General features: G+C 46.7%; 1 protein-coding gene across 1 annotated transcript in view; it reads right to left on the minus strand.

Moving 5' to 3' along the window:
• Positions 1–254: 254 nt before the first annotated feature.
• The window catches only part of LOC124974346 (F-actin-uncapping protein LRRC16A-like), a 76,730-nt gene continuing 55,188 nt past the window's right edge, over positions 255–21,796 (minus strand). Inside the window, exons 4-8 of the mRNA XM_047537680.1 lie at positions 20,182–20,250; positions 16,865–16,958; positions 10,420–10,518; positions 1,609–1,737; positions 255–269 (exon numbers count right to left, since the gene is read on the minus strand). Of these exons, the coding sequence (XP_047393636.1) occupies positions 255–269; positions 1,609–1,737; positions 10,420–10,518; positions 16,865–16,958; positions 20,182–20,250 (406 nt within the window). The remainder of the gene's footprint in view (positions 270–1,608; positions 1,738–10,419; positions 10,519–16,864; positions 16,959–20,181; positions 20,251–21,796) is intronic.

Genomic DNA, 21,796 nt, shown 5'->3' on the forward strand with positions numbered 1-21,796 from the left:
GTATGGAACCGTATAATTAGCTCATTTTACACATTAGACAATGGGAAGCCCAGGGAAGCTGAGTAACGGCCCAACATTATACAGCTGAGAAATGGCAATGGTGAGACTAAGCCAGGCAGTTTATCTCTATGTATCTGAAGGCGGCTTTGCAACCAGTGGAATGGGGACAATAAACTCCATTGGGACATTGACTGCTGGTCCCATCTATCACTAACATCAAGAGTGAAATCAGGAAGAATTCCTGCTGCAAGTGATTAGACCATTTCAAACTAGCGGGAAAAGAGGTTTAATGGTTATAACTGAGAGGTCTGAGGCTGGATCCAGGGGTTCACCCAAGCCCTATCTCTTTCTTTTTTTTTTTTTTTGCCATCTTTGGCTCTGTTTTCATCCACAATGGCATCATTCTCAGACTCATCCAACCTGGTGGAAAGGATGACCTTAAGTAGCTCCAGTCCAGTATGACTGGAAATTGAATGGTTCTGACAGTATTTTTTGGGAAGGTTTTTCACCAGGCTGACCAGGGGCACATGCCTACTCTTGGCAAGGTGGGACCAGCCTGAGGTGAAACACATCCACTGAGGATTCCTGCAAAGTGAGAGGGGGATGGGTTCTTAAAAAAAAGAAAGCTTGGCAGACAAAAATCATGCATTATGCAGCCTTGCTACTGAAAGTGAGGTCAACAACAAACCCCCAAACTAACTTGAAAAACAAAAACGGTGAAGAGCTCACCAAAACATCACATAATTTTTGTGGACAAAATTCAAATATTATCATTCAAAATCCTAAAATAATGTGAATATCTTGTTTCTCAGAACAAAGGACAAAGGAATAGGATAACATTTTTTCTCAGGTGGAAACAAGGTTACCAACAGAACAAAGCTGTGAGGGGCCATTGACATCAATGGTTAGGTTTTTATTTTTTATTCCCTGAAAGATATAAATTTATGTGGGGCATGGTGGCACACATCTAGATGAACAGTGGCCTTTTTTTTTTCGTGGTGCTGGGGATTGAACCCAAGGCCTTGTGCATGCAAGGCAAGCACCTTACCAACTGAACTATCTCCCCAACCCCTTGGCACACATCTATAATCCTGTATTCCCAGTGATTCAGAAGGCTCAGGTAGGAGGATTGTAATTTTGAGGCCAGCCTCTGCAATTTAGTGAGCCCCTGTTTACAAATAAAAAATGAAAAGGGTTGGGATATAGTTCTGTGTTAGAGATTCCCTGGGTTCAATCCCTAGGACCAAAAAAAAAACCCAAACAAATAAATGATACAAACTTCTACTTCATCCCAGTTTAAAATGTTTTATTTCAAGACAGGGTCCAGGTTGCCCAGGTTGGCCTTGAACTTGACTCCTCCTGCCTCAGCCTCCCTTATCTCTGGGATTATAAGCAGGCACCACCTGGTCCTCTGCTTTGCTTCTACATTTTGCTTACAGGTAATCAGTGAAAGTACATAAAGGAGATGGACTAATTCAGTTCACTTTGTGCTTGGTAATAACTTGGAATTGGTGGAGAGGTTGAGAAAGTTGGAATTAGCTTCTAAAGTTTGTTTGAAAAACTCTTTTCAATGCCCCAGACTCTTACAGAGCCTGAAGTGCAACTCACCGTCTTAGAGTTCTTAGCATCACGCATGAGTGGTTCTGCCGACTTCAGATCCTTCTGGACAGCATCTTCCCCACAGTTCCGAAGGGAGTTGAGGTGGTCTTGTACTTTCACACAGATTCTGTCAATCATCTGCTCCAAACCAGAACAGAATCCAAGTCAGCCCGGTGGGTGTTCAGACAGAAGGAAAGAGAATGAAGGAGGATGAGAAATCAGAAAAAGGAACGCATGGGCTGAAACCTTCTCCTGACATCTTGGAGAACTCAGCTGCCAGCTGATCGTTGAGCTTAACTATTCACGCAAGGAACATTCACAGCATTAACACCAGGCACTAGGTCCCTTTCATGCCTTACAAAATGCCACACTTAGGATGATGAGGGCATTTGAAAATCCTGTAGGCCCTCGGTGACACTTTGCTGGACAGTAACGCTCCTCCTCGACTATCCCTAAGTGCTCGCATGGTGGCAGGTACTGAGGAGTGGGCTCTACAGTGTGGACGCTTCTGAGGGGCACACGAACTGACGCCCCCGGCCCGCTGGGCTCCACATTACAGAAACCAGAACACTTTCTGGGAATTCATGGTTTTTCAATTAATTCAATTACTTCGAGTACTTTTCTATATAAAATTAGAGCCACCAAAACATAAAAGTGAGTTGAGGTTGACTATGTGAACACAGGTAAGAACGAAGTTAATACACCTAGTTTCTGTTCTAAGAAGGTCTCCCTCTTGGGTCAACCGCACTTGAATCACTTTCAGTTGCTCCATGAGTTTAAATATAAGACCCACAGGGAGTGGCCGACCATTGCGGCAGATGGAAGGCACCACGGTGGTGAAGACTGTGCACGCAGGGAAGCGCAGGGAACGTGCTGCGTGTGAACATGATCAGGCCTGGTGAAGGTTTGTGTGGAGGGTCAGTGCTCCCAGCCATGGTGTGCAGGTGGCCAGGGCATTTAGGTCGGGGGCAGAGCCCTCCTGAGCACAGGAATGACCTTCTTGAGTGGGCACCCTCACCTGCCTCCCAGGCTGGCCATGCAGAGGGGGCTGCTGTGAAGCAGGCTGCCCTGCTGCTTTCTCTCCTCAGCCTGGGCCCGAAGCCCACCCACTCTCCACTATGACTGGAAGCAGCATGAGACTCTCATCCTGGCACAGTGCTCTTGGACTCTCCAGTCTTCAGAACCTCAAGACAAAATAAACCTCTATTCTTCATAAGTCACCCAGTCTCAGGTATTCTGTTATAGCATCAGGAAATGGACTCAGGCAGAAACCAAAGAAGTCTAAAGAACAATGTGTGGCTTAATTTTTTTTCCCAGTATCTCTTTATCAAAGTTATAGGTTACCCATTTCATGTCCTTAAAAAAAATTTAACTCTTCAGAGATTTTACATGTCAAGAGTCCTTTCCCATCTGAAAATTCACTTGGCAGGAGACAATCTAATAACTCTTTTTTGGTTAAGTTCACATCTTTCTATTTCTTTTTAATTATTCGATATCATAACTCTGGGCCCCGAAGTCTGCCCTCCTTCTCCCACCAACTCCACCGTAACAGAAGCTTCCCAGCCTGCTCAGAAGTGGTAAGTTCTGCATTCAGAGCTCAGGTCTACCTGCAGCAGGGCTGCCATCCATCATCTTCCTGTTTTATAAAATCAGGCTCATGGTGCCTACCCAACTTCCTTCCTCATGTCCTATAAGACCTGCTAAATAACAGCACTCTAAGCTCCTGCTTTGTTGACAGAGTCAGGGGCTTGCTAACAGGTCCCTTAGCTACAAGCACACAGAGGTTACCTGAAGATGCCCCTCATCTAACACTCTCTCCAGCTAAAACAAGGATGCCTGTGGGCAGAAGTCACATCTAACTTCCAGGTTGACACAATGCACTGCAGAGAGCTAACCAAACACTTGAAAATGTCCTTTTAATTGATAGAAATCCTAACTCCTCAAACTGCATGTTGATCTATGCTTTCATACCTAACTAAAAATAACTAAAAATAAACTCTGATTTCAAGAGACAAATCACACAGTGAGAAAGGAACTGATACACCTCTGGGGTCACAAAGTCTCATTTGAAAGGCAAGTGGATGTGGCACAGTGACATTATCAATTTTAGTAATCACAAAAGGACAAAGAGACCCCTGAAGTGGACACAATCAAGCATTCACCAAGGAAAGAGCATTCAAATCAACCTCGCAAGAATGGAATTGAAGAGTTGAACATTTCAAAGTCATGTCCTAAAGGAACATAAAATTTTAGTTTTTCAATTCAAATGAGACTAAATTTCACATCTGGAACACTCCTCTGGGCATGCTCCTCAGGGTTAATATAACCACGTGGATCCTGTTCAGATGCTAGAGCCCACCATAAACTGTTTGGATGACACAGAACGACTGCACAGGGCAAGTCAAAAGTTTGAAAACAGAAACAAGGAGCTTGACTCTCAGTTTACAGATCATGTCCCTAGGGTATGCGAACGTGAGAAATGGAGGAAACCACAAGCTTCAGGCCTGCCATCTCTGGATTCATCCCATCAGGAGACCCTGCAGTAGAGGAGTGTGTAGGGCTTTCACCTTAACCTACTTACATCACCAGAAATCCCTAGGATTCAGTTTTTCTAAATCAACACAAAAAAGCTGTAGACCACAGTAGTCTGAGAAGCTCACTTCTTCCTAGAAAACATGCACTCCGTCATCTGGAGAGAGCTTTTCTGTACCTGGGCCTGGACCGTCCTCCTATGTCCTTCCTACAGGTCCCTCATCTTCCCTGGAGAAGTCATGAACAGAGCGCCATCTTCCTGGGACGGTCCTCACAGATCTGGGCACAGCTCTCTCCTTCCCTGACCTTTTCTTCAGGCCAAACGCACCCAGTGCCTTTTGCAGGTCCGTTGGTAACAGTCTGGTGATCTCTGACCAGTCAGGACACTCTTCCCTGATTCTCTCTTCTGTCTAGGGCCCACGAAGTGTGGCCCATCAATAAGATGTAGGTACAGGCAATGCAGGAGGTCAGGACTGGACATGGGACTGGACCACCACCTTCCTCACTGAAAAAAATCCTTCTGCAGGTGGGACCGGGGGCACAGCCTCCTCACAACCAGGTGGCACGACCTGCCCAGGTCATGCTTGCTGGACCACCAGGCCCTCAGGTAACCGAGCAGCTGAGCCGAGGGCTAGGACTTAGAACCGCCTGCAGTAAGTGCTACGGTCACCACTCAGCTCGCTCTGGGTTCTGACAAAGAGCCTGCTTGTGAGAACTCCCCTTCCTCCATGTCTGTTACGGGTTCAGTTCAAGAGAGACGCTGTGGCAACCGGCACTGCAGAGGGAACGCTGGAGGGAGGAACCACACACAAGCACCCACAAGCCTGTGGCAGACGGCCTCACAGGAACAGCAACAGAGGACAAAAGGGCCACACAGCCAAGGGGCCACAGGGCACAGAGGTGTCACCCGCTGCTCTACTCAGACCCCCTGTCCCACAACAGTGCCTGCCATGTGGCAGACTTGGGGTTCTTCAATGATAAACGTGCCAGAGGAAGCTCTACAAGGCTGAGGGGAAAATATGAGTACACGACCAATGCAATCCAGGGCACGAGCGTTACACTCCACGTATGCTATGTCGAAATGCATTCTGCCCTTGATAACAACCAGTAAGAACGGCAACAAAGACTGAGCTGAGCTCAAAGGCGGCTTGCTGGCTGTTGTTTCTGTGGAGCAGGAGAAGAGAAGGATTTGGCGGGGAGGGTAGTGAGATAAGGTCTCACTGTTTCGCCCGGGCTGGCCTCAAAGTCCTGAAGACGCCTCCGCCTCCAAGTAGGGGGCACTGCAGGTGTAAGCCCTGTGCCAGGGGAAATGCAGGCAGAAGGATGAACAGCAGCAGGGACACATCCAGGCACTGCGGCCCAGGGGACAGAAGCACCCTCAGGCTGCAGTGTCTCATTAGGGCACGTGTCAGGGTCCTAGCACAGCACAGGCATCGGGCTACAGAGTACGAGGAAGAGCAGCACGTCCCTGCCCAACTAGGAGATCTGGGAATCCCCGCCTCACACCTGGGGTGTTGTGGGCAGGGGAAGGTGGAAGGAGATGAGAAGATGGAAAAAGCAATTCCTGTGGTTCTTGTATTAAAAGAGGTAGAAGGCTGAGCAGGGAGGTGCACGCCTGTAATCCCAGTGGCTGGGGAGGCGGAGCCAGGAGGATCGTGAGTTCAAAGCCAGCTTCGGCAACAGTGAGGCGCTAAGCAACTCAGACAGACTCTGCCTCTAAACAAAATGCAAAATGGGGCTGGGGATGTGGCTCAGTGGTCGAGTGCCCCTGAGTTCAACACCCAGTAACCCCCAAAGAAAAGATGTAGGAGGAAGTTAATAAAACCAGAACAATATCAGCAAAACAAAACCTCTGAGCAAGAGTGCCAGCAGTAGGAATAGAAAGAAAAGAACGGCTGCTAAAGACGACTCAGAGGGAAGTGGGTGGTCAGAGGGAAGTGGCTGGGTCAGAGAGAAGTGGCTGGGTCAGAGGGAAGTGGGAAGGTCAGAGGGAAGTGGGCGGGTCAGAGGGAAGTGGGCGGGTCAGAGGGAAGTGGGCGGGTCAGAGGGAAGTGGGAAGGTCAGAGGGAAGTGACGGGTCAGAGGGAAGTGGGCGGATCAGAGGGAGTGGACGGTCAGAGGGAAGTGATGGGTCAGAGGGAAGTGGGCGGTCTGAGGGAAGTGTGTGGGTCTTAGGAAGTTGGCGGGTCTTAGGGGAGTGGGCGGACCAGAGGGAAGTGGGCAGTCAGAGGGAAGAGGGCAGTCAGAGAGAAGTGGGCGAACCACAGAAGCCGCCAGGTGAGGGAAGGAACAAGAGGCTAAGAGACTCGGCGTGGTGTCACAGAGAAATGGCCAGCTCAGGAATTCAATTGTGCTGTCTCATGAGCCCTGGTCTCCGAGGGCTATGCGGTGGAGATGCTGAAAAGGTTAGTGGAAAGTTGGACGCCCACGAGGGGTCAAAGCAGGACCATCCACGGCCAGACCTGGACAGGCAGACAGGACAGCCCCCATCATGCAGCTCAGAGAAGGCGCTCCTTCGCGAGTCGAGAGGAGAAAGAACTGGAGAGAAAAAAGAGAAGCATGAGAACGGAAGACAGCCATTCAGAGTGGCCCACTGTCTCACGTGGGAAAGTGAAGTTTGAAGAAGACGCGGTGACCCATACCACAGTACTCCAGGTAACAGAGACAAGAGCAGCAGACCCCCAAGAAGGAGCCGCCGCTCCGTGCACCTCTGAAGCAGGTGCTGTCAGTGTCCCCGCTCTGCAGAGGCAGAAACAAAGGCTTGCAGAGGTTAGTATGCGACCAACAGAAGTTCACAGGTGGGTAATTGCGGAGCCCGGACTGAAAGCTGGGCCATCTGATCTGAAAGTCCAAGTTCCCAACTAAGCGACACTGTCTTCCTTCATCAAAGACGCAGGAGGATAGGGCCCCGGATTGAAGACACGGTGGGAACTGAGAAAGCACTTCGGGGAACAGGCAGCGAGCGGGCCCAGCTTCAGCAGTTACAGAGCATGTGGCAGCAGGAGCCCGGATCTCAGCAGCACAAGTTTCAGGTGAAGAAGCGCGTGGGGCAATGGCTTCCTTCTCCTCTTTTATGTAGGGTGAGAAGACCAAGGGCAGAGCTCAGAAGGGACAGCGAGGGATCAGTGTCTGTAATTGGGACTCAAGGGCACAGCCAAGCTCACCTTCACATCCTTGGTGGCTGCTTCCAGCGTCACGTGGCTTGAGAGCTGCCGGAAACCCTTAGCTGGAATCCTGGAATATTTACTTTGCATGGCTCTATGCAGAAAATGCTTGACTCCCAATCAAGAGCATTTACAAGGTGGAAAGGAGGGATATGAGCTGAGGGGGACCCAGAACCTTACAGAGCTTTCCTATCAAAGCCAACAGACAAAATTAGATACAGGAGCAGGGAGCTGCCTCAGCAGTCCAGCAGGCCAGCTCTGACCTCCTAGCCCTGAGGACGGGACTGGCTGCAGGCTGCTGGGCACTCCTCACAGAGGGACTGTGCTTTCCATATTCAAAGTTCTGAGAACCTCAAGGCATGTCTTTCCCTCTAAGTCACTGGATGATTCAAGTCTGAAAATTGCAAGTCACAAAATCCTCAGAAATCCCCTAAGCGAAAGCGGGGCAGCACACCCGCTACCTAAGGGTGGAGGAACTCGGAAGGATGCCACCTGTGCAGGACTGCGCATCTGTGGCTTTGCCTGTGCACGATTTCCTTTTGATTGAGAGGATGAACTTCCCTTTAAGAATAAGCACTAAAAATGGCAGCAGGGAATTTTAGGATGAGCAAAATACCCTCTGGATGCAGAGGAAGGCTGGAGAGACACTGACTGAGAAAGAAGCCTGCATTTCAGTGACTCACAGAGGAATGCCAAGCAAGTCCCAGGTAACAGATTAGCACTTCCATTAAACCCTAAAACCAGGAAATAACAGTAAACCAAAAAGTACTAAGCTAATATTAGTCCCTTGCAGGGAAAAAAAATAAATTTTTTTAAGGTACTGATAAAGTCAAAATAATGTTTTCTCAGAAGTTCTGCTACTTCACTAATATGCGTGATTATTTTTTCTCAACACATACTCTTTTGCTTTTTCTCAGTTGAAAAATACGTGTTTATAAAAAAATAGTCAAATAACTCTGAGACATACAGGGGAAGAACACCGATGCTCACACTGCCTACAGCTGCCTGAGGGGACCCCTGCCAAAGCCGAGGTGGACCTCCTCACGGTCTGCACACCACGCAGCCACCAGTGTCACTGCACCTAACAGGGACCGCCCACGCTTCACTAGCGACACCTCTCATTCTCTCAAGAAAAAAAATGTAAATGACACCTGCCAAGGGCGAACACAAGACAAACTATCCAAAATAGCCTAAAATGACAAAAGCCTACCCCCGTTAGCTCCACTCCATCGGCAGAGACAAACACTTCCTTTGATTCTTCTAGTGGCTTCCATTATGAGATTTAAGAGTATACTGATCCTTATATGTTTTTGACTTATGAATTTTAGAAAATAACAGGCAATACCAGGAAACAAAAACTTAAAAATCCAGCCTCCTTCTGCTGGCACTCAACTGGCCTCTTCAAGACTAACCTGAGTTTCACTACTTTTACAGAATCAGGATTTCAACAGGGACGTTCTGTAATGTAACAATAAAGTTTGCCCTCATTGTCCAAGTTAATATAAAAGCCTAATTCCTCAAAAACTCAATTCCAGAATTGTAATCATGCCCCCGCACCAGAGAAGGGCCTAGATCCTACTTCTCTTAAACCTACAAGTTGACTGTCTTGAAGTAGGAGCCTTCTAAAACCTTCAGATGCATTAACTTCTATGATTCTATTTCTGTTTCTTATTTATACCTCAGCACTTGTTTTTCTTTCTTATGCTCAAGTAACTTTTTTTGTATGGGGTATGTGGGGACAAAAATACTGAGTCCATGACTGAAAATATTTTTGCTGTATCTTCACATCTATGTGATACAATGGCTAGATACACAATTCTTGGTCCAAAATAAATATCCTGCTGAAATTAGATGACAGTACCTTGCTTACTTCTAATAATTGGGATGGATGCTAAAAATTGGTTCTGCTATTCTTTTAAGGAAACCTGGGACTCAGGATGAAGCTCTGTAGTAGAGTGCTTGTCTACCATGCAGGGGACACTGGATTCAGTCCCAGCACTGCAAGAAAGAAAAATCAGATAACCTGTCCAATCTCTGTGGAACTCCTAAGATTTCTTCCTGTCTCCTCAGAGGTTCTGGAAGTTCACTGCCCACTAGCATCTGGCAGCAGCTAGATGTGGATCTGCATATCCATTCACTATGATCAATATGAGTGAGCCATCTCAACTCCAAGATCCATTTCAAATGGTGCTGTTCTGTTCTGCCCTCAGACATCTGTCATTCTTAAGTCCCTTTTAGGACTTCTTGGTCTTCCTGATTCTGTCCTCCTAACTTTTCCTTTTTATTTTTTATCTGTTTTTTTACAACATGTCATAAAGATTTTCCCCACCTTTTTCTTCCAGCAGAACAGTCTACTTTGCATCCCATGAGCTTATTAATTCTGTATTAGTTATATTTAAATTGCTCAGGATTATTTCTAATTTTCTGATCCCTCCTTTCACAGTAGCCTACTCTTACTACACAGACAGCATTTGCTCAAGTCCCAAGAACTTCACTAATTACAATTTTATTTGAAGTCCTCTACTATCTCTGAATTATCTGATCTCAATCCTTCCATTAATCTTGTTCTTTGACATTCTCTTTGTTTTCCTCAAATATCACAAGACCCTAGTTTTGTTAATTTTTTGAGGAAAATATTTCTTACTTTTAGAATTAGTGTTATAATTCTCTGTTCCCTCTCTAATGTTGATAGAAAGGAGTGAAGCAAAAGAGATTGGCTCCTTGGTCTCTCCTGCATTCAAGTGTTAAGTAGTATTCCACAAACTCTTAAGATGCACAAGGCGATCTGCATCCACTCACAGCAATGCAGAGGAGAAGGGAGTGCAGACAGAAGGTCTCCGAGCTGAAAATCCGATGTCTCCTGGACTCTGCTATCAATCAGGAGTTCCTGGCATCTGTACATACACCTAAAGCACACCTTGCTGGCAGTCATGCAGGCTCAAGATCCACCATCACCCTGGGCATCAGCAGGGGCTACTTCCACCCCTCTGCCCCTCCTCACAATCCTCTTATGTTGCTGTCACTCTCAGAAACCAGTTCTTAGCCCCTCTGGGAATGAGTCACATGAGAAAGTTCTGCTCCTGGAAAGCCCAGCAGAAGCGGGACGAAGCCAGGGTGCCCTTACCTGCTGGGTGGTGCTGGTGACGATGCCCTGCTGGAGGCGGTAGGCCTGCTCTTGAAGGTACTTTCTGGTCTCATGGTTCCGGAGCAGGTAGTTTTCTATCTGGAAACTAAACAGATGCGTCTCTCAAGATACACTGTTCCTGAACTGACAATCAAAGCCCTGTTGCGCACCTTCTCCCAGCACCTAGACCCCACAAAACGGATGAGATGTGGGAGCTGCTGGTCACTGACATTCAGGATTGGTGTGTTTCATTAGAAAAATCAACTTTCGGGTATTTGGAGTGATTTCTGTGTGACTAATAGCTGACAAAAGAGAAGCTGGCATCCAGTTGCCTGAGACCCCATCTAGCCACTTCCTGTCACTTGTCAGCAAGAGGCGTCATTCCTTCCACATGGCTCAGAAGTAAGGTGAATGCCCCCCACACAGTGCCAGTGGGACTCCAAACCTCAGACTGATTCCAGTTGTTGAAAATGTTTTATTTTAAGGGGGGGGAAAGACTAGCTACAAAAATTAAAGGATGAAGGCTGGTACAATCAACAGACACATACTCCTTCCATCAATGCATCAGGTTTTCATATTTTCTTAAAATAGTAGAACAAATAAGAGAATGAATTTCCACAGAAAGAAAAATCCTGAAGTTGCTTGGCAATTTTGCTTATGCACAGTCTCCTGTGCAAAACCAAAATGTACAAGATTCAGAAAGCATGTCTATGAAGGGCCAAGTGCCCTGGACACACACTGAACTGGAACACAGGTTAACTTCTCACAGTGATGGATGCCCAAGAAGGGGATTTTTAAAGAGGACTGGATGTGGGCCAACTGTGCTAACTACATTTTTTTTTAACTTGTTTTGTTTCTTTTAATACTAACACTTAATACTTGGCTTTTAATTTGCCACGGCAGGTCCCTGGTAAAGAACTTCCAATAACTGTGAAGCCCTCAGTAATATTAAATTTTCACTTCAATTTTCCATATGCCAAATGACTACTACTTAATAGCAATTAGGAACAATTAAAATACAGAGTGTAATTACTATCATTCACGGAAACAATAATGAGGAGTCAAATGTACCTCTCTACTAAATATAAAGGAGATTATAAAAATGAAGAGACCCCTGAAATGAAACCTCATTAAAATGACACATCAATGCCCTGACATTATATGACACTGACTTTCTCTTACTGCCTCCCAAGGTGACACCACCACTGTAAACGGTTTGCTCAAAGATTCTGAATAGGAAGGGCACACACGGCACCCAGCTTCGGGTCCTTTGCTTCATTCCTGTCCTTTCGGGTATGGCCTCACATTTGGCCAGCCTCACTGGCCTGGGTCTGAGGGCCCTTGGGTTGTCCAGGAGGCTTCTCTCACACAGGTGGGCAGTCAGGGCTGGCCCTGAGCTCCAGACCTTTCCAGGTCCACCCTCCATGCTTCATAGACTAAGCCAGGAACCAATGTGAAGAAAAGCAGTATTCCATGCTTGTCTCTCAAAACAAGCTGAAGGGAAGATGAGCAACCACTTCCAAACATCACTTTTTAATAGCAGTCATGTGCCCATCACTGCTGAAGCTATTTGCATCTTGGCAGAGAAGACTGAACTTTCCTTCCATGCACCGTTCCAGCTCCTGGGTTAGGAAATAAGGACCTGGGCTCTACCAGGGTAGCACTTGCCTTGCCTGGCATACTCCAGGCCTGGGGCTCCATCCCAAGTACCACGGAAGAGGGAGGAAAGAGAGGAGGACCTGGCTAAGGTACACTGGGAAGGAAGGGGACAAAGGAGTCATCGTCATGTCCTCCGGACCCTTGGGAGCAACGGTGAGTTGGGAGATCATCTGGAAAGCGTCAGACATCTCCAGGCTCACTGCTGCAAACGACATCGCCACAAGGAGCAGGGCACATATGTGAAGTAAAGGAATCCTGCATTTAAAGAAAACTACCAAGAGTGAGTGGTGGGTCACACTTTTTGTTGTTGTTGTTTGAATGGAGTAACATTCAACAAGCACATTTCTTCCAGAGGACAAAGATCCCACTATTAAAATGAAAACTTGAACATGGAAAAGGAGAGTTAGGTTTTATAAGAAAAACCATCATGAACTATAAAATCATCCATTTTCATCAAAAAACACAAATTTTACAGTCAGCCCCTTGGCCTGGTCCTTGCCCCCAGTCTCCATGTTCTCTGTTCGCATCGGTTGGCTGAACAGCAGCCGCTCTTCATAGAATGGATGAGTCTAGACCACGTTTACCACACTGCGCTCATGCCACTTGTTCCGGCTTCTGTTTTCCCTTCTTTGCTGCCTTTTGTTCCAACTAAGCATTTCATAGACCTGCATTTCTCTTCTCTCTTATCATACCAACTATCCAGGTATAGCATACCTAGTCCAAACATCAAAAACCCAAAAGGTTCCAAAATCCAAACTGAAATGTCGTCACTGGTGGAAAGTTTTACATCTGACGCTAAGGCTGTAGTCGAAATGCAGCTGGGTCAGGTGTTTCACATGGAACTGCCCTCAGGCTGGATGCTTGAGGTATATATGAAACAAGAGAATTTCGCATTTGCATTTGGGTCCCATCCTCAAAATGTTTCATTATGTGTATGCAGATATCCCAATTTTGGGTGGGGATTGAACTCAGGGGCGCTCAACCACTGAGCCACATCCCCAGCCCTATTTTGTATTTGATTTAGAGACAGGGTCTCACTGAGTTGCTTAGTGCCTCACTTTTGCTGAGGCTGACTTTGAACTCAAGATCCTCCTGCCTCAGCCTCCTGAGCCACTGGCATTAGAGGCATGCACCACTGCGCCTGGCCCAAATTTTTTTTAAAGTTCAAATTTTGAAAATTTCTAGTTCCAAGCATTTCAATGAGGGATATTCAACCTATCCTCCTTTATAAAAGTTTGTTTATTGTTTGAAATATACATTTATAACCAATCCAAGGTCACTGTAAAATAAGAAAACAGGACTTTATTTTCCTTCATTGATTCCTCTGTGGTGCTCTTCCTTTTCCTAGATCTGAGTTGCTGACTTACATCCTTTCTCCTTCGCTCTGCAGAACATCTTTTAATACTTCCTGTAAGGCATATCTACAAGCAATACATCCTCGGTGTGGTTGTACTAGAATGTCTGTATTTCCTCTTCACTTTTGAAGGACAGTTTCACTGGACACAGAATTTTAGGTGGCTGTTTTTTTTCACCACTTTATAAATATTTCCTTCTTTTCATGTTTATGTGGTTTCTGTGCTGCAATTCTTTTCCTCATTTCTCAACGCATTGGGTGCTTCTTCCCTCTGGCTTCTTTTGACTCTCTCTTTACCTCTGCTCTTCTGTGGACTGAATGTGATAGGCCTATGTTAATTTATCCTGGATGCTCCCTTAGCTTTCTTATTTGACAGTTTAGTGCCGATCACTAATTTTGGAAAATTCTCAGCCATTATTACTATGATGTTTCTTCTATTTCTTTCTCTTTCTTCTCCATGAGTTCCTACTATATAGATGTTATATCTCCTACTACTGTTCCACAGTTCTGGGTTTTTTAAGTTTTTTTCCCATTCTCTTTTCTCTTTGCCTTTCCCTTTGGGAGGTTTTTTTTGATGAATCTTTCCTCACCTGTGTCCAGCATACTGTCAAGTTCATTAGTGGCACGCTTCATTTTCTGCTACTTTTAAAAAACCTTTTCTAGAATTTCCTTTTGATTTTTTTCTGAGAAGTTTCTCTCTCTCTGCAGAAGAGCTGGTTGTGTTCATGTTTCCCGTTGCTGTGTGTGCCAGAGGCTTCACCTTCTAGAATCCTTCCTTCTTCTCCCCTGTGGTTTTGGTGTTTCCCTAGAAGCACTCTTTTTGAGGCTGTCCTGCTGCTTGCTTAGCTGTAATCTACAGTTACACTGGATGTGGTGGGGAGGGGTCAGGGAGGAGAGGCATTCTACAAGCTTATGATTAAGTTTAGGGATGTTCTTGGTCACCCTGAGTTCCTGGGCAACTTTCACAATTGTTTATTGTTCAGTACTGGGGATTGAACACAGGGGCACTTTACCACTGAGCTATATCTCCAGTCTAAGTTGCCAGGCTGGCTTTGAACTTGTGATCCTCTTGTCTCAGCCTCCTCCAAAACTGATATTACAGGGAAACATCAGGGGATTTCCTACAATATTTGCTATGACAACTGGGTGGGGCTTCTGGAAAGAAGGTTCATGCCTGGCTGGGGAGTCCCTGAGACTAGGACCTAGAAGTTAGATTCTTAGGCATGTCTAGAGCTGGCCTTCAGCAATCCCTCCCTACAATGTAGGTATTTTCACAAGTTACTGACTCTCCTGGCTCCTGCTCCTGATCAGAGGACCTCAGCTACTATTCAGTGATTCCTGGTACTTTCCAGGTTTCAGGGTAGTAGTTTAAGAAAAGTTGTTGATTTCTGTTTTTCTCAGAATTTTTTCGGTTGTGGGTGTGGGAGTGGCCACTCTCACTGACAGAAATCCAAAGCCAGAAACCTGGATTCTCTAGAGTGCAGGCTTTGTTCTGAGCTGGCTGACACCCAGATGCAAAGTGAGACACCTGACATTTGTATGCTGCTTTTCATATACGTTGCTTTGCCTGATGCACATGGTCACCTTGCTTGTTCTAATTAATAATTTTCCTTAACTTCAGTTCCCTTATCTGCAAAATGGGCATATAATGGAACTCACCTCATTTGCCATTTTAAAGATTTTGTGTGTTAATTTTTGAGACGCATTTAAGACGGTGCCAAGCACCCATATGTAAACCTATTTTTAAGTGTCTGATAAATATAATTATTGCATAGTTTTATTTTTCTTATTTATGTAGATGAAAAATATTGAAATTCAGAAAAAAAAATTCAAGTAACCTATTGAAGGTTAAAAAGCCAGGAAGAGTTTGTTTTGAAGTCAAATCTTTCGAATCCAAGTCTTAGATGATTTCTTTGGCCTTACCAGCGCTTTCCTCCCCTGGACCCCTTTCCCTGTCTCCAATCTTATGCCTCTTTATTCAACAAAAGCCTACCAAATATCCAAGCATGCGTGCCAAGCTGCAGAGGATTAAAAAAACTAAAAATACATAGACTCTGCCTTCAAAGAGTTCACAGTCTATCAGCAGGAAAAAATGAAAAAGAAAGTGGAGGCATTGACGTGGGGCAATATCACAGAGCTGACAGCACAGACAGGCCAACTGCCCACCCAGGGGAACTGAGGTGCTCTGAGAGTCCAGGATGGCCTGACGCTCGATTCAGTCGACAGGCGAGCACAGCAGCGTGAAAAGATGAACTTACGGCACAACCGGGACAGACTGCCGTCACGGGAAAGCAAACAAGAACTGCGAGATCCTGCTGCAGTTTCTGAGGTCTGGAATCTGCATCTCCAGGGAGTTTGCTGAGGTGGAACAAAATGGAGAGTGAAAGTTGGTGGGAGATGAAGTGCATGTGGAGAGAAGCAGATCCTGGGCAGAGTCTACTGCATGTTGTGGAGAACAGGCGCTACGACCCTGGCAGCCATCGGGGGAAGGGGTAAAGGTTCTAGTTTGCTCAGACTTACCATGAAATATGATGGCTAATTTTTCTTTAAAACAAGATAAGAGGAGGAAAATGTGGCAATGATCCCGGTGCAAGATGGTGGACTAGAAGAAGGAATCGGGTGGGGAGTGAACGCAGAAGCTCAGGCTGCAAACTGGTCAGCCATGACTGAAGGCTGACAGGCTGAGGGAAACCAGGGAAGGAAGTGGAGTTGGGGAGTCGAATGAGAAGAACGCAAGACAAAAGAGTTCAAAGATACCCCCCAGCATCTCCGTGGAAAACATGGAACAGCCTTCTTGGAGGGAAACATTTGAGCACACCTAAAATGGAAAGCTAAGGAGCCAGAGAAGGCAAGGAAGGAAATACAGAAAACTAGGGAATGAGTCTGAGGCCCGTTCCCAGTCAGGGCAGAAGCGAAGGCCACTGGAGACTTTGCAGGTGGTGAGGCTTCGGGGCAGAGGCTGCCGTCATCCCCAGAATGGAGGCGGGAATGGTGTGGGTCAAGACATGGTTGTTGACTGTGAAGGACAGAAATTTACATACCGTACACATAGCAGAATGAGAGCTCAATGATTTTCCAAATTTCCTGATGAAGCAGGAGGCAAGGTCCTCTCTGCTGAGGATGAGCAGGAGGGGGACCTGTGAACTAGCATCCTGCTCTCTGCATTTCCAAAGGGTGATCCGGAAGGTATCGTGCATAGGCTCTGGCACACTGAGATGGCCAGCATGTTATTTTATGCCACTAAAACTTCATGATAAGTTTTAGCCTTATTTAATGTGACCCAGTCAGGCATTATGCCTGGCACGATCATAAGAATACACACACAGGAAGTTTCAGAACCTTGTAAAGGAGCAGAACTGCTGGTGTGTTCAGAATCACCAGTAACAAAGCTCAAACGCATTTACTGTAACTAAGCTACCGAGCCTGCAATACCTTTTGCAGAGCCTCTTCTGTCTTCTCAGGGTTTGTTTTAAGGGCTTGAGAAGCATCGTACATGGGAATCAGCATGAATCTCAAAGTGTAGTTCCTACAGAAAGAGAAACAATGGACAAATTTTAAGATAACTTCCTAACACCTTAATCCATCACTCTTATTTAATGTTTTGTTTGTTTTTTTTAAATTTTGGTATCAGGAGTTGAACCCAGGGGTGCTTGACCACTGAGCCACATCCCCAGTTGTTTTATTTAGAGATAGGGTCTCACTGAGCTGCTAAGTGCCTTACTAATCTGCTGAGGCTGGCTTTGGACTCACGATCCTCCTGCCTCAGTCTTCCAAGTTGCTGGGATTAGAGATGTGCACCACCACAACCGGTTTAGCACTCTTATTTTAAATGATGGTCTTAGAAAATTCTGCCACCAGGCTATGGCAGCTCAACCTTCTTTATTGGCCACACATGCAGTGCCGATGCCACTTCCTTAATTCATTGTCCTATCAGCAGAACACTAAGGAATGTGCTTTTGTTGTTTTATTTTCATTTCTGAATTACATCAAGGAGATTTTGTAAATAGAAAATGTATGTAAAATGGAAAATTTATGTAAAATTATGTAAATTGAAATTTTTCATATTGGGACTGAAAAGATGGACTGAGAAAAAGCCCGGGGGGACATGCCCAGCATGGACTTGCTGCATGGGTTTTAGCGACCATGGGATCCGAACAAACCTGGGTCACACAGTGACCTGGTGACAGCCAGTCCCAAACAGGTAGAGGGAGAAGACAAAACATGCACTTGTAAAGCAAATCCTTTAGAATCCACAACTGTCTGTTCAGTCTCCGGGCTCCTAAGTAACAAGGCCCCACTCGGGGCTGTCCCAGGAGTGAGCCCCTGGAATATGTCCTGCTGCCTCACACCCTCCTCTCCGCGGATCCCTTCAGTTCATGTTCAGGATCAGTTCAAGTTCACTGGGCTGGAGAAACAAAAGAAGTGACAGTGGGTGCCCCGTCCACAGGTCACCTCGATGGCCAGCAGCAGGCTGAGGAGGCACAGTGCAGAGGCAGGTGTTCTGGATGAGAAGACTGAATCTGGCCCCTGGCCCTGATCCTGACACTGCTCCCAACTGCAGTGTGCCCAGGTGACCATGAACACCTGCCCTCCTACCTTGGACGACTGCCAGAGGCACTTTATCAGTCCCACCCCCCATGCATCTGTCCAGCCCTGCAGCCTGGTGCTCAGGAAGAGGCCTTCTGGGCTGCCTGGTGGCAATGGGGGTGCTTGGTGGCAATGGGGGTGCTCTCTTGGAGCACTGGAATTGCACAGCTGCCTGTCTGGCTTTGGGTCTCTGAACGACCAGCAAGCACTCACCACGTGATCCCCCCACATCTGCATGACTTCGAATGAAGGAGTGAGTGGATTACTAGTTCCCAAAGTGAGGTGTGAAGAGATAACAGAAAATAAACACCTTCCTTGCTAATGATGGATTTGGATGGTTATTAACTCGTGGGAAAATATTCTTTTAGTCCAACTTAAAGAGAGGTTTAATATAAAAGAATCAGATAAGGATAAGGCTATCATTTCTACAACTTATATCTTCGCTTTGTTCTAGCAAAGCTGTTTGTCTTAAGAGGACCCAGCTCGCTAAAACTCTGAAATGATATGTCCTTTTTTTGCATTGAAGATACTCCTTTTCCTCACCAATGCTTACATGTTTCAGACCAGCATAGTTTATTTAAAGCTGATGTGGTTCTGAAGCGCTGGCATTTTGGAGCACAGTGTATGTAATTCACTGTGGTCCAGGGAGACCTACGGTCCACCCGAAAGTGCTGGGTTCCTAGTACATCTGCTCCTGACTTCTCTTAACTCCAGTGGAGGCTAAAAGTCATGGGAGCACCAGGGTGGCGACTGTGACATGGACACCTGCTCCCACCCGGGGCCATGGGCACAGTCATGGACGTGATGTGTCAGCTGCCTGACCCACTGTCTGTGACCAACTGAAGTTAGAATAAAAGGACCAAAGGGCTGAGCCTTTGTGATTTTTGTGGTGGCAGCAACTCCACTTCCTGGCTAAAGTAGAACCACGGGACTGGAGATGAAAGGCACTTACAGAACGATTACTCCAGGAGATTCCTTCAGGAGGCCTGGCACAGGGCAGGGGATCTGGGCGCCTCAGCACCTGGCACCTTCCTGGGAAGAAAGGGCTTCTTCTCCACTGATTGCCTCTTTCCTACGTGCGCTTTAGGCGCCCCTATTTAACCCCAACGTCTCCTTTGACCCTTCTGCCTCCATACCACATGAACATTGATGACACCCAGATGCCCGGCTCTCCTCAGACCCAGTCAGGGGGAGCCAGGGCTGAAGATACTGTTTCAAGGACATCCTAAGGTCCCGTGAGAGAGTCCTCCCCACTGTACATGCACGCTGCGCCTTGGGAGTGTGTACAGATTTCTATAACACAGCTCGCCTTAGCATTCTTTAAGACCCCAACAATCCAGGCTAGAGGCTTTCAACCGAGCATGTGCCCAACAGGACACCTGCTCCAGGGAGCGCACACTGGCTCCTGCCTAAGTCCCCTGGACCCAGGAACTTTGGGTACAAGCAACTAAACTCAATGTCTCCCCTTTGCCTTTAAAAACTTCCCCTTGGCTCCTTCTCTTTGGGGATGATCACAGGTGACTACAGCACAGGTGTTCCCATCCCATCCCTAGCCATTTCCAGAGGAGTCCATTATTCTTTGCAGAATCTCTCTGCAAATAATCTCTATTTAGGTTGACATATTCAATATGAAGACTGAAAAGTCCAGAACAAAACCAGATTTTTAGTATTTTTTTCAGTCACGTCTATTATTATTACTTTTTCTTTAGTTTACGGGAAAATATACTTGACAAGAAGTCACAGTTGCAGATTTTAGGTAATATGATAAAAAGTCTTCTGCAGCAACACTGACCACGGACCAGTCTGCCTTTATATTTTGGACCTTGGCTTTTCTGCTTCTCTTTTTCTGCTTCTCTGGATTCCACACTGTCATAATGGGCACAGGAGAAGACCCAGTAGAGATGGACTGTGAAACCACAGAGCAGGAAGTGTGAGGCCATGCCACAGACCTCGTGGGCTCTCAGGACTGTGCGGTGGCTTCAGCCCGTCAGGCATTGCTACCCTCATTGCGCAGGTGAGAAAACTCCCTTGGGGAGAAAGTCAGTGTCTTCCTGGCCCGTGGCTAGACACTGGACCCAGACCTGATCCCAACCCACCGTTTCTCCTGTCTCCCCACAGTTTGTATTAGTACTCTTAGAAAGAAAAAGCCCAATTAAACTTACTTTTCCAGAGCAACAGCTATGTCCTGAAAGCCTTGTGCAGTGATGTTGTTCTTGTCCCATATCACAGTCCTGTTTGGAAACCAAACCACATGGATGATGAGACACTTCTGCCATGGGACAGGCACCTCTTACCAGTGGCACCAAGCACAGCAGAGATGTGCCGTGAGCAGGGAATGACGGATGGCCATCTCCATCTGTGCTTGGAGCAAACAGGATGAGCACGTCTCCCGACATCACAGTCTTATTTTATTTATTCATTTATTTTTTGTGCTGGATAGGACCCAGGCTACCTGCATTCCAAGTGTGTGTGAGCAACCACTGAGTCCCGCCCCTGCCAAATCTGTCATTTAACACAGGGACTACTTGAGAAGTGTTTCTGGACAAACCACCTAGAAGCAACAGCATATAGATTAACTATTATAATACCTGACATTCTACCAGTCAGAAAACTCTAGAACCTGATTCCTCTGACACCTTCCCAAAAGTATAATCATGTTCTATCTAAAGCTATTTATTTATAAAAAAAAAAAAAAAGCCCAGATGGTTTTAGGTACCGAGACATTTGCATGCCCAGATGGTTTTAGGTACCGAGACATTCCCCATGCTGACAGAGGAGAATCTTTTCCTATTTTCCTGGTTTCCTCATTTCCGGGTCCTGGTGCAATCCGCAGTCCTGGGGACTACACTCACTCGGCTGGCAAAACCTCAGCTACTATCAGCAGTAATTTGTTGACTTGTTAAGCACAAAGCCTATTTTGGAAGGGAAGTCCTACCTGGCCCCCAGAACATGCATGCTGTAGAGGCATTTCAAGATGTGTCTGTCCACCCAACACAGTGTGTGGATGACCCCAGCCTCATGACTGCTACTGCTTTCCCGTCCCTGGCTCAGGGGATACCCTGACTTTCAAAGACACAGCCGATGTTCTTGGCTGGTGGCTTCAGTTTAGGCAGAAGGATCAGGTTCTGCCTTACACTGGACAGTAAGGGAACCACCGGGGATGGGCCCTGGGGGAGTGTGTGTGAAATTTTCACCCACCAGATGGGAGACCAGCGAGTCACCCCGTCTCTGAAGGATGGATGCCAACAATGTGGCAGCATGGCATAGGGAAAACCGCAGTTGAACGTCACTAAAGAGAACAGCTGATGTCCAGTGTGAGAGGCCAGCAGACACCTGTACCCTGGGGTTTTCAGTCTTTGTACGGGGGGACTGGGGAGCGGAGATAAGACCCTGGGCTCACAACCAAGGACGGTGCCTGAGCGAATGAGGGCATGCCATAGGCAGGACCGCAGGTTCCAGAGGCCAGTGTGGCAGCCAGTTTAGTTTGTACAAGGACAGCCTGTGACGTTCCCAGAACTGAAATCGCCTGACGATGCACTTCTCAGAAAGTGCCCTCATCAGGCGCCACCAGGCTGGGTGGGGCAACCCCAGTGTCAGTGCTTCCTGTCACGTGGCTCTGTGCACTTGGCTGCATTGGTAGAACCCGCCTCATTCTCCCTGCCGTGACCCACCACAGTCCACTGTCAGGACTGACGTGAGCAAGAAGCCAGGACTGCTCTCCGTCAGGTTTCACCTCAAAACCCAATTCTTTAATGCAACTGTCTGAAGAAATCCCTG

This window comes from Sciurus carolinensis, unplaced genomic scaffold (assembly GCF_902686445.1).
Source record: "Sciurus carolinensis unplaced genomic scaffold, mSciCar1.2, whole genome shotgun sequence".
Classification (NCBI taxonomy): Eukaryota; Metazoa; Chordata; class Mammalia; order Rodentia; family Sciuridae; genus Sciurus; species Sciurus carolinensis.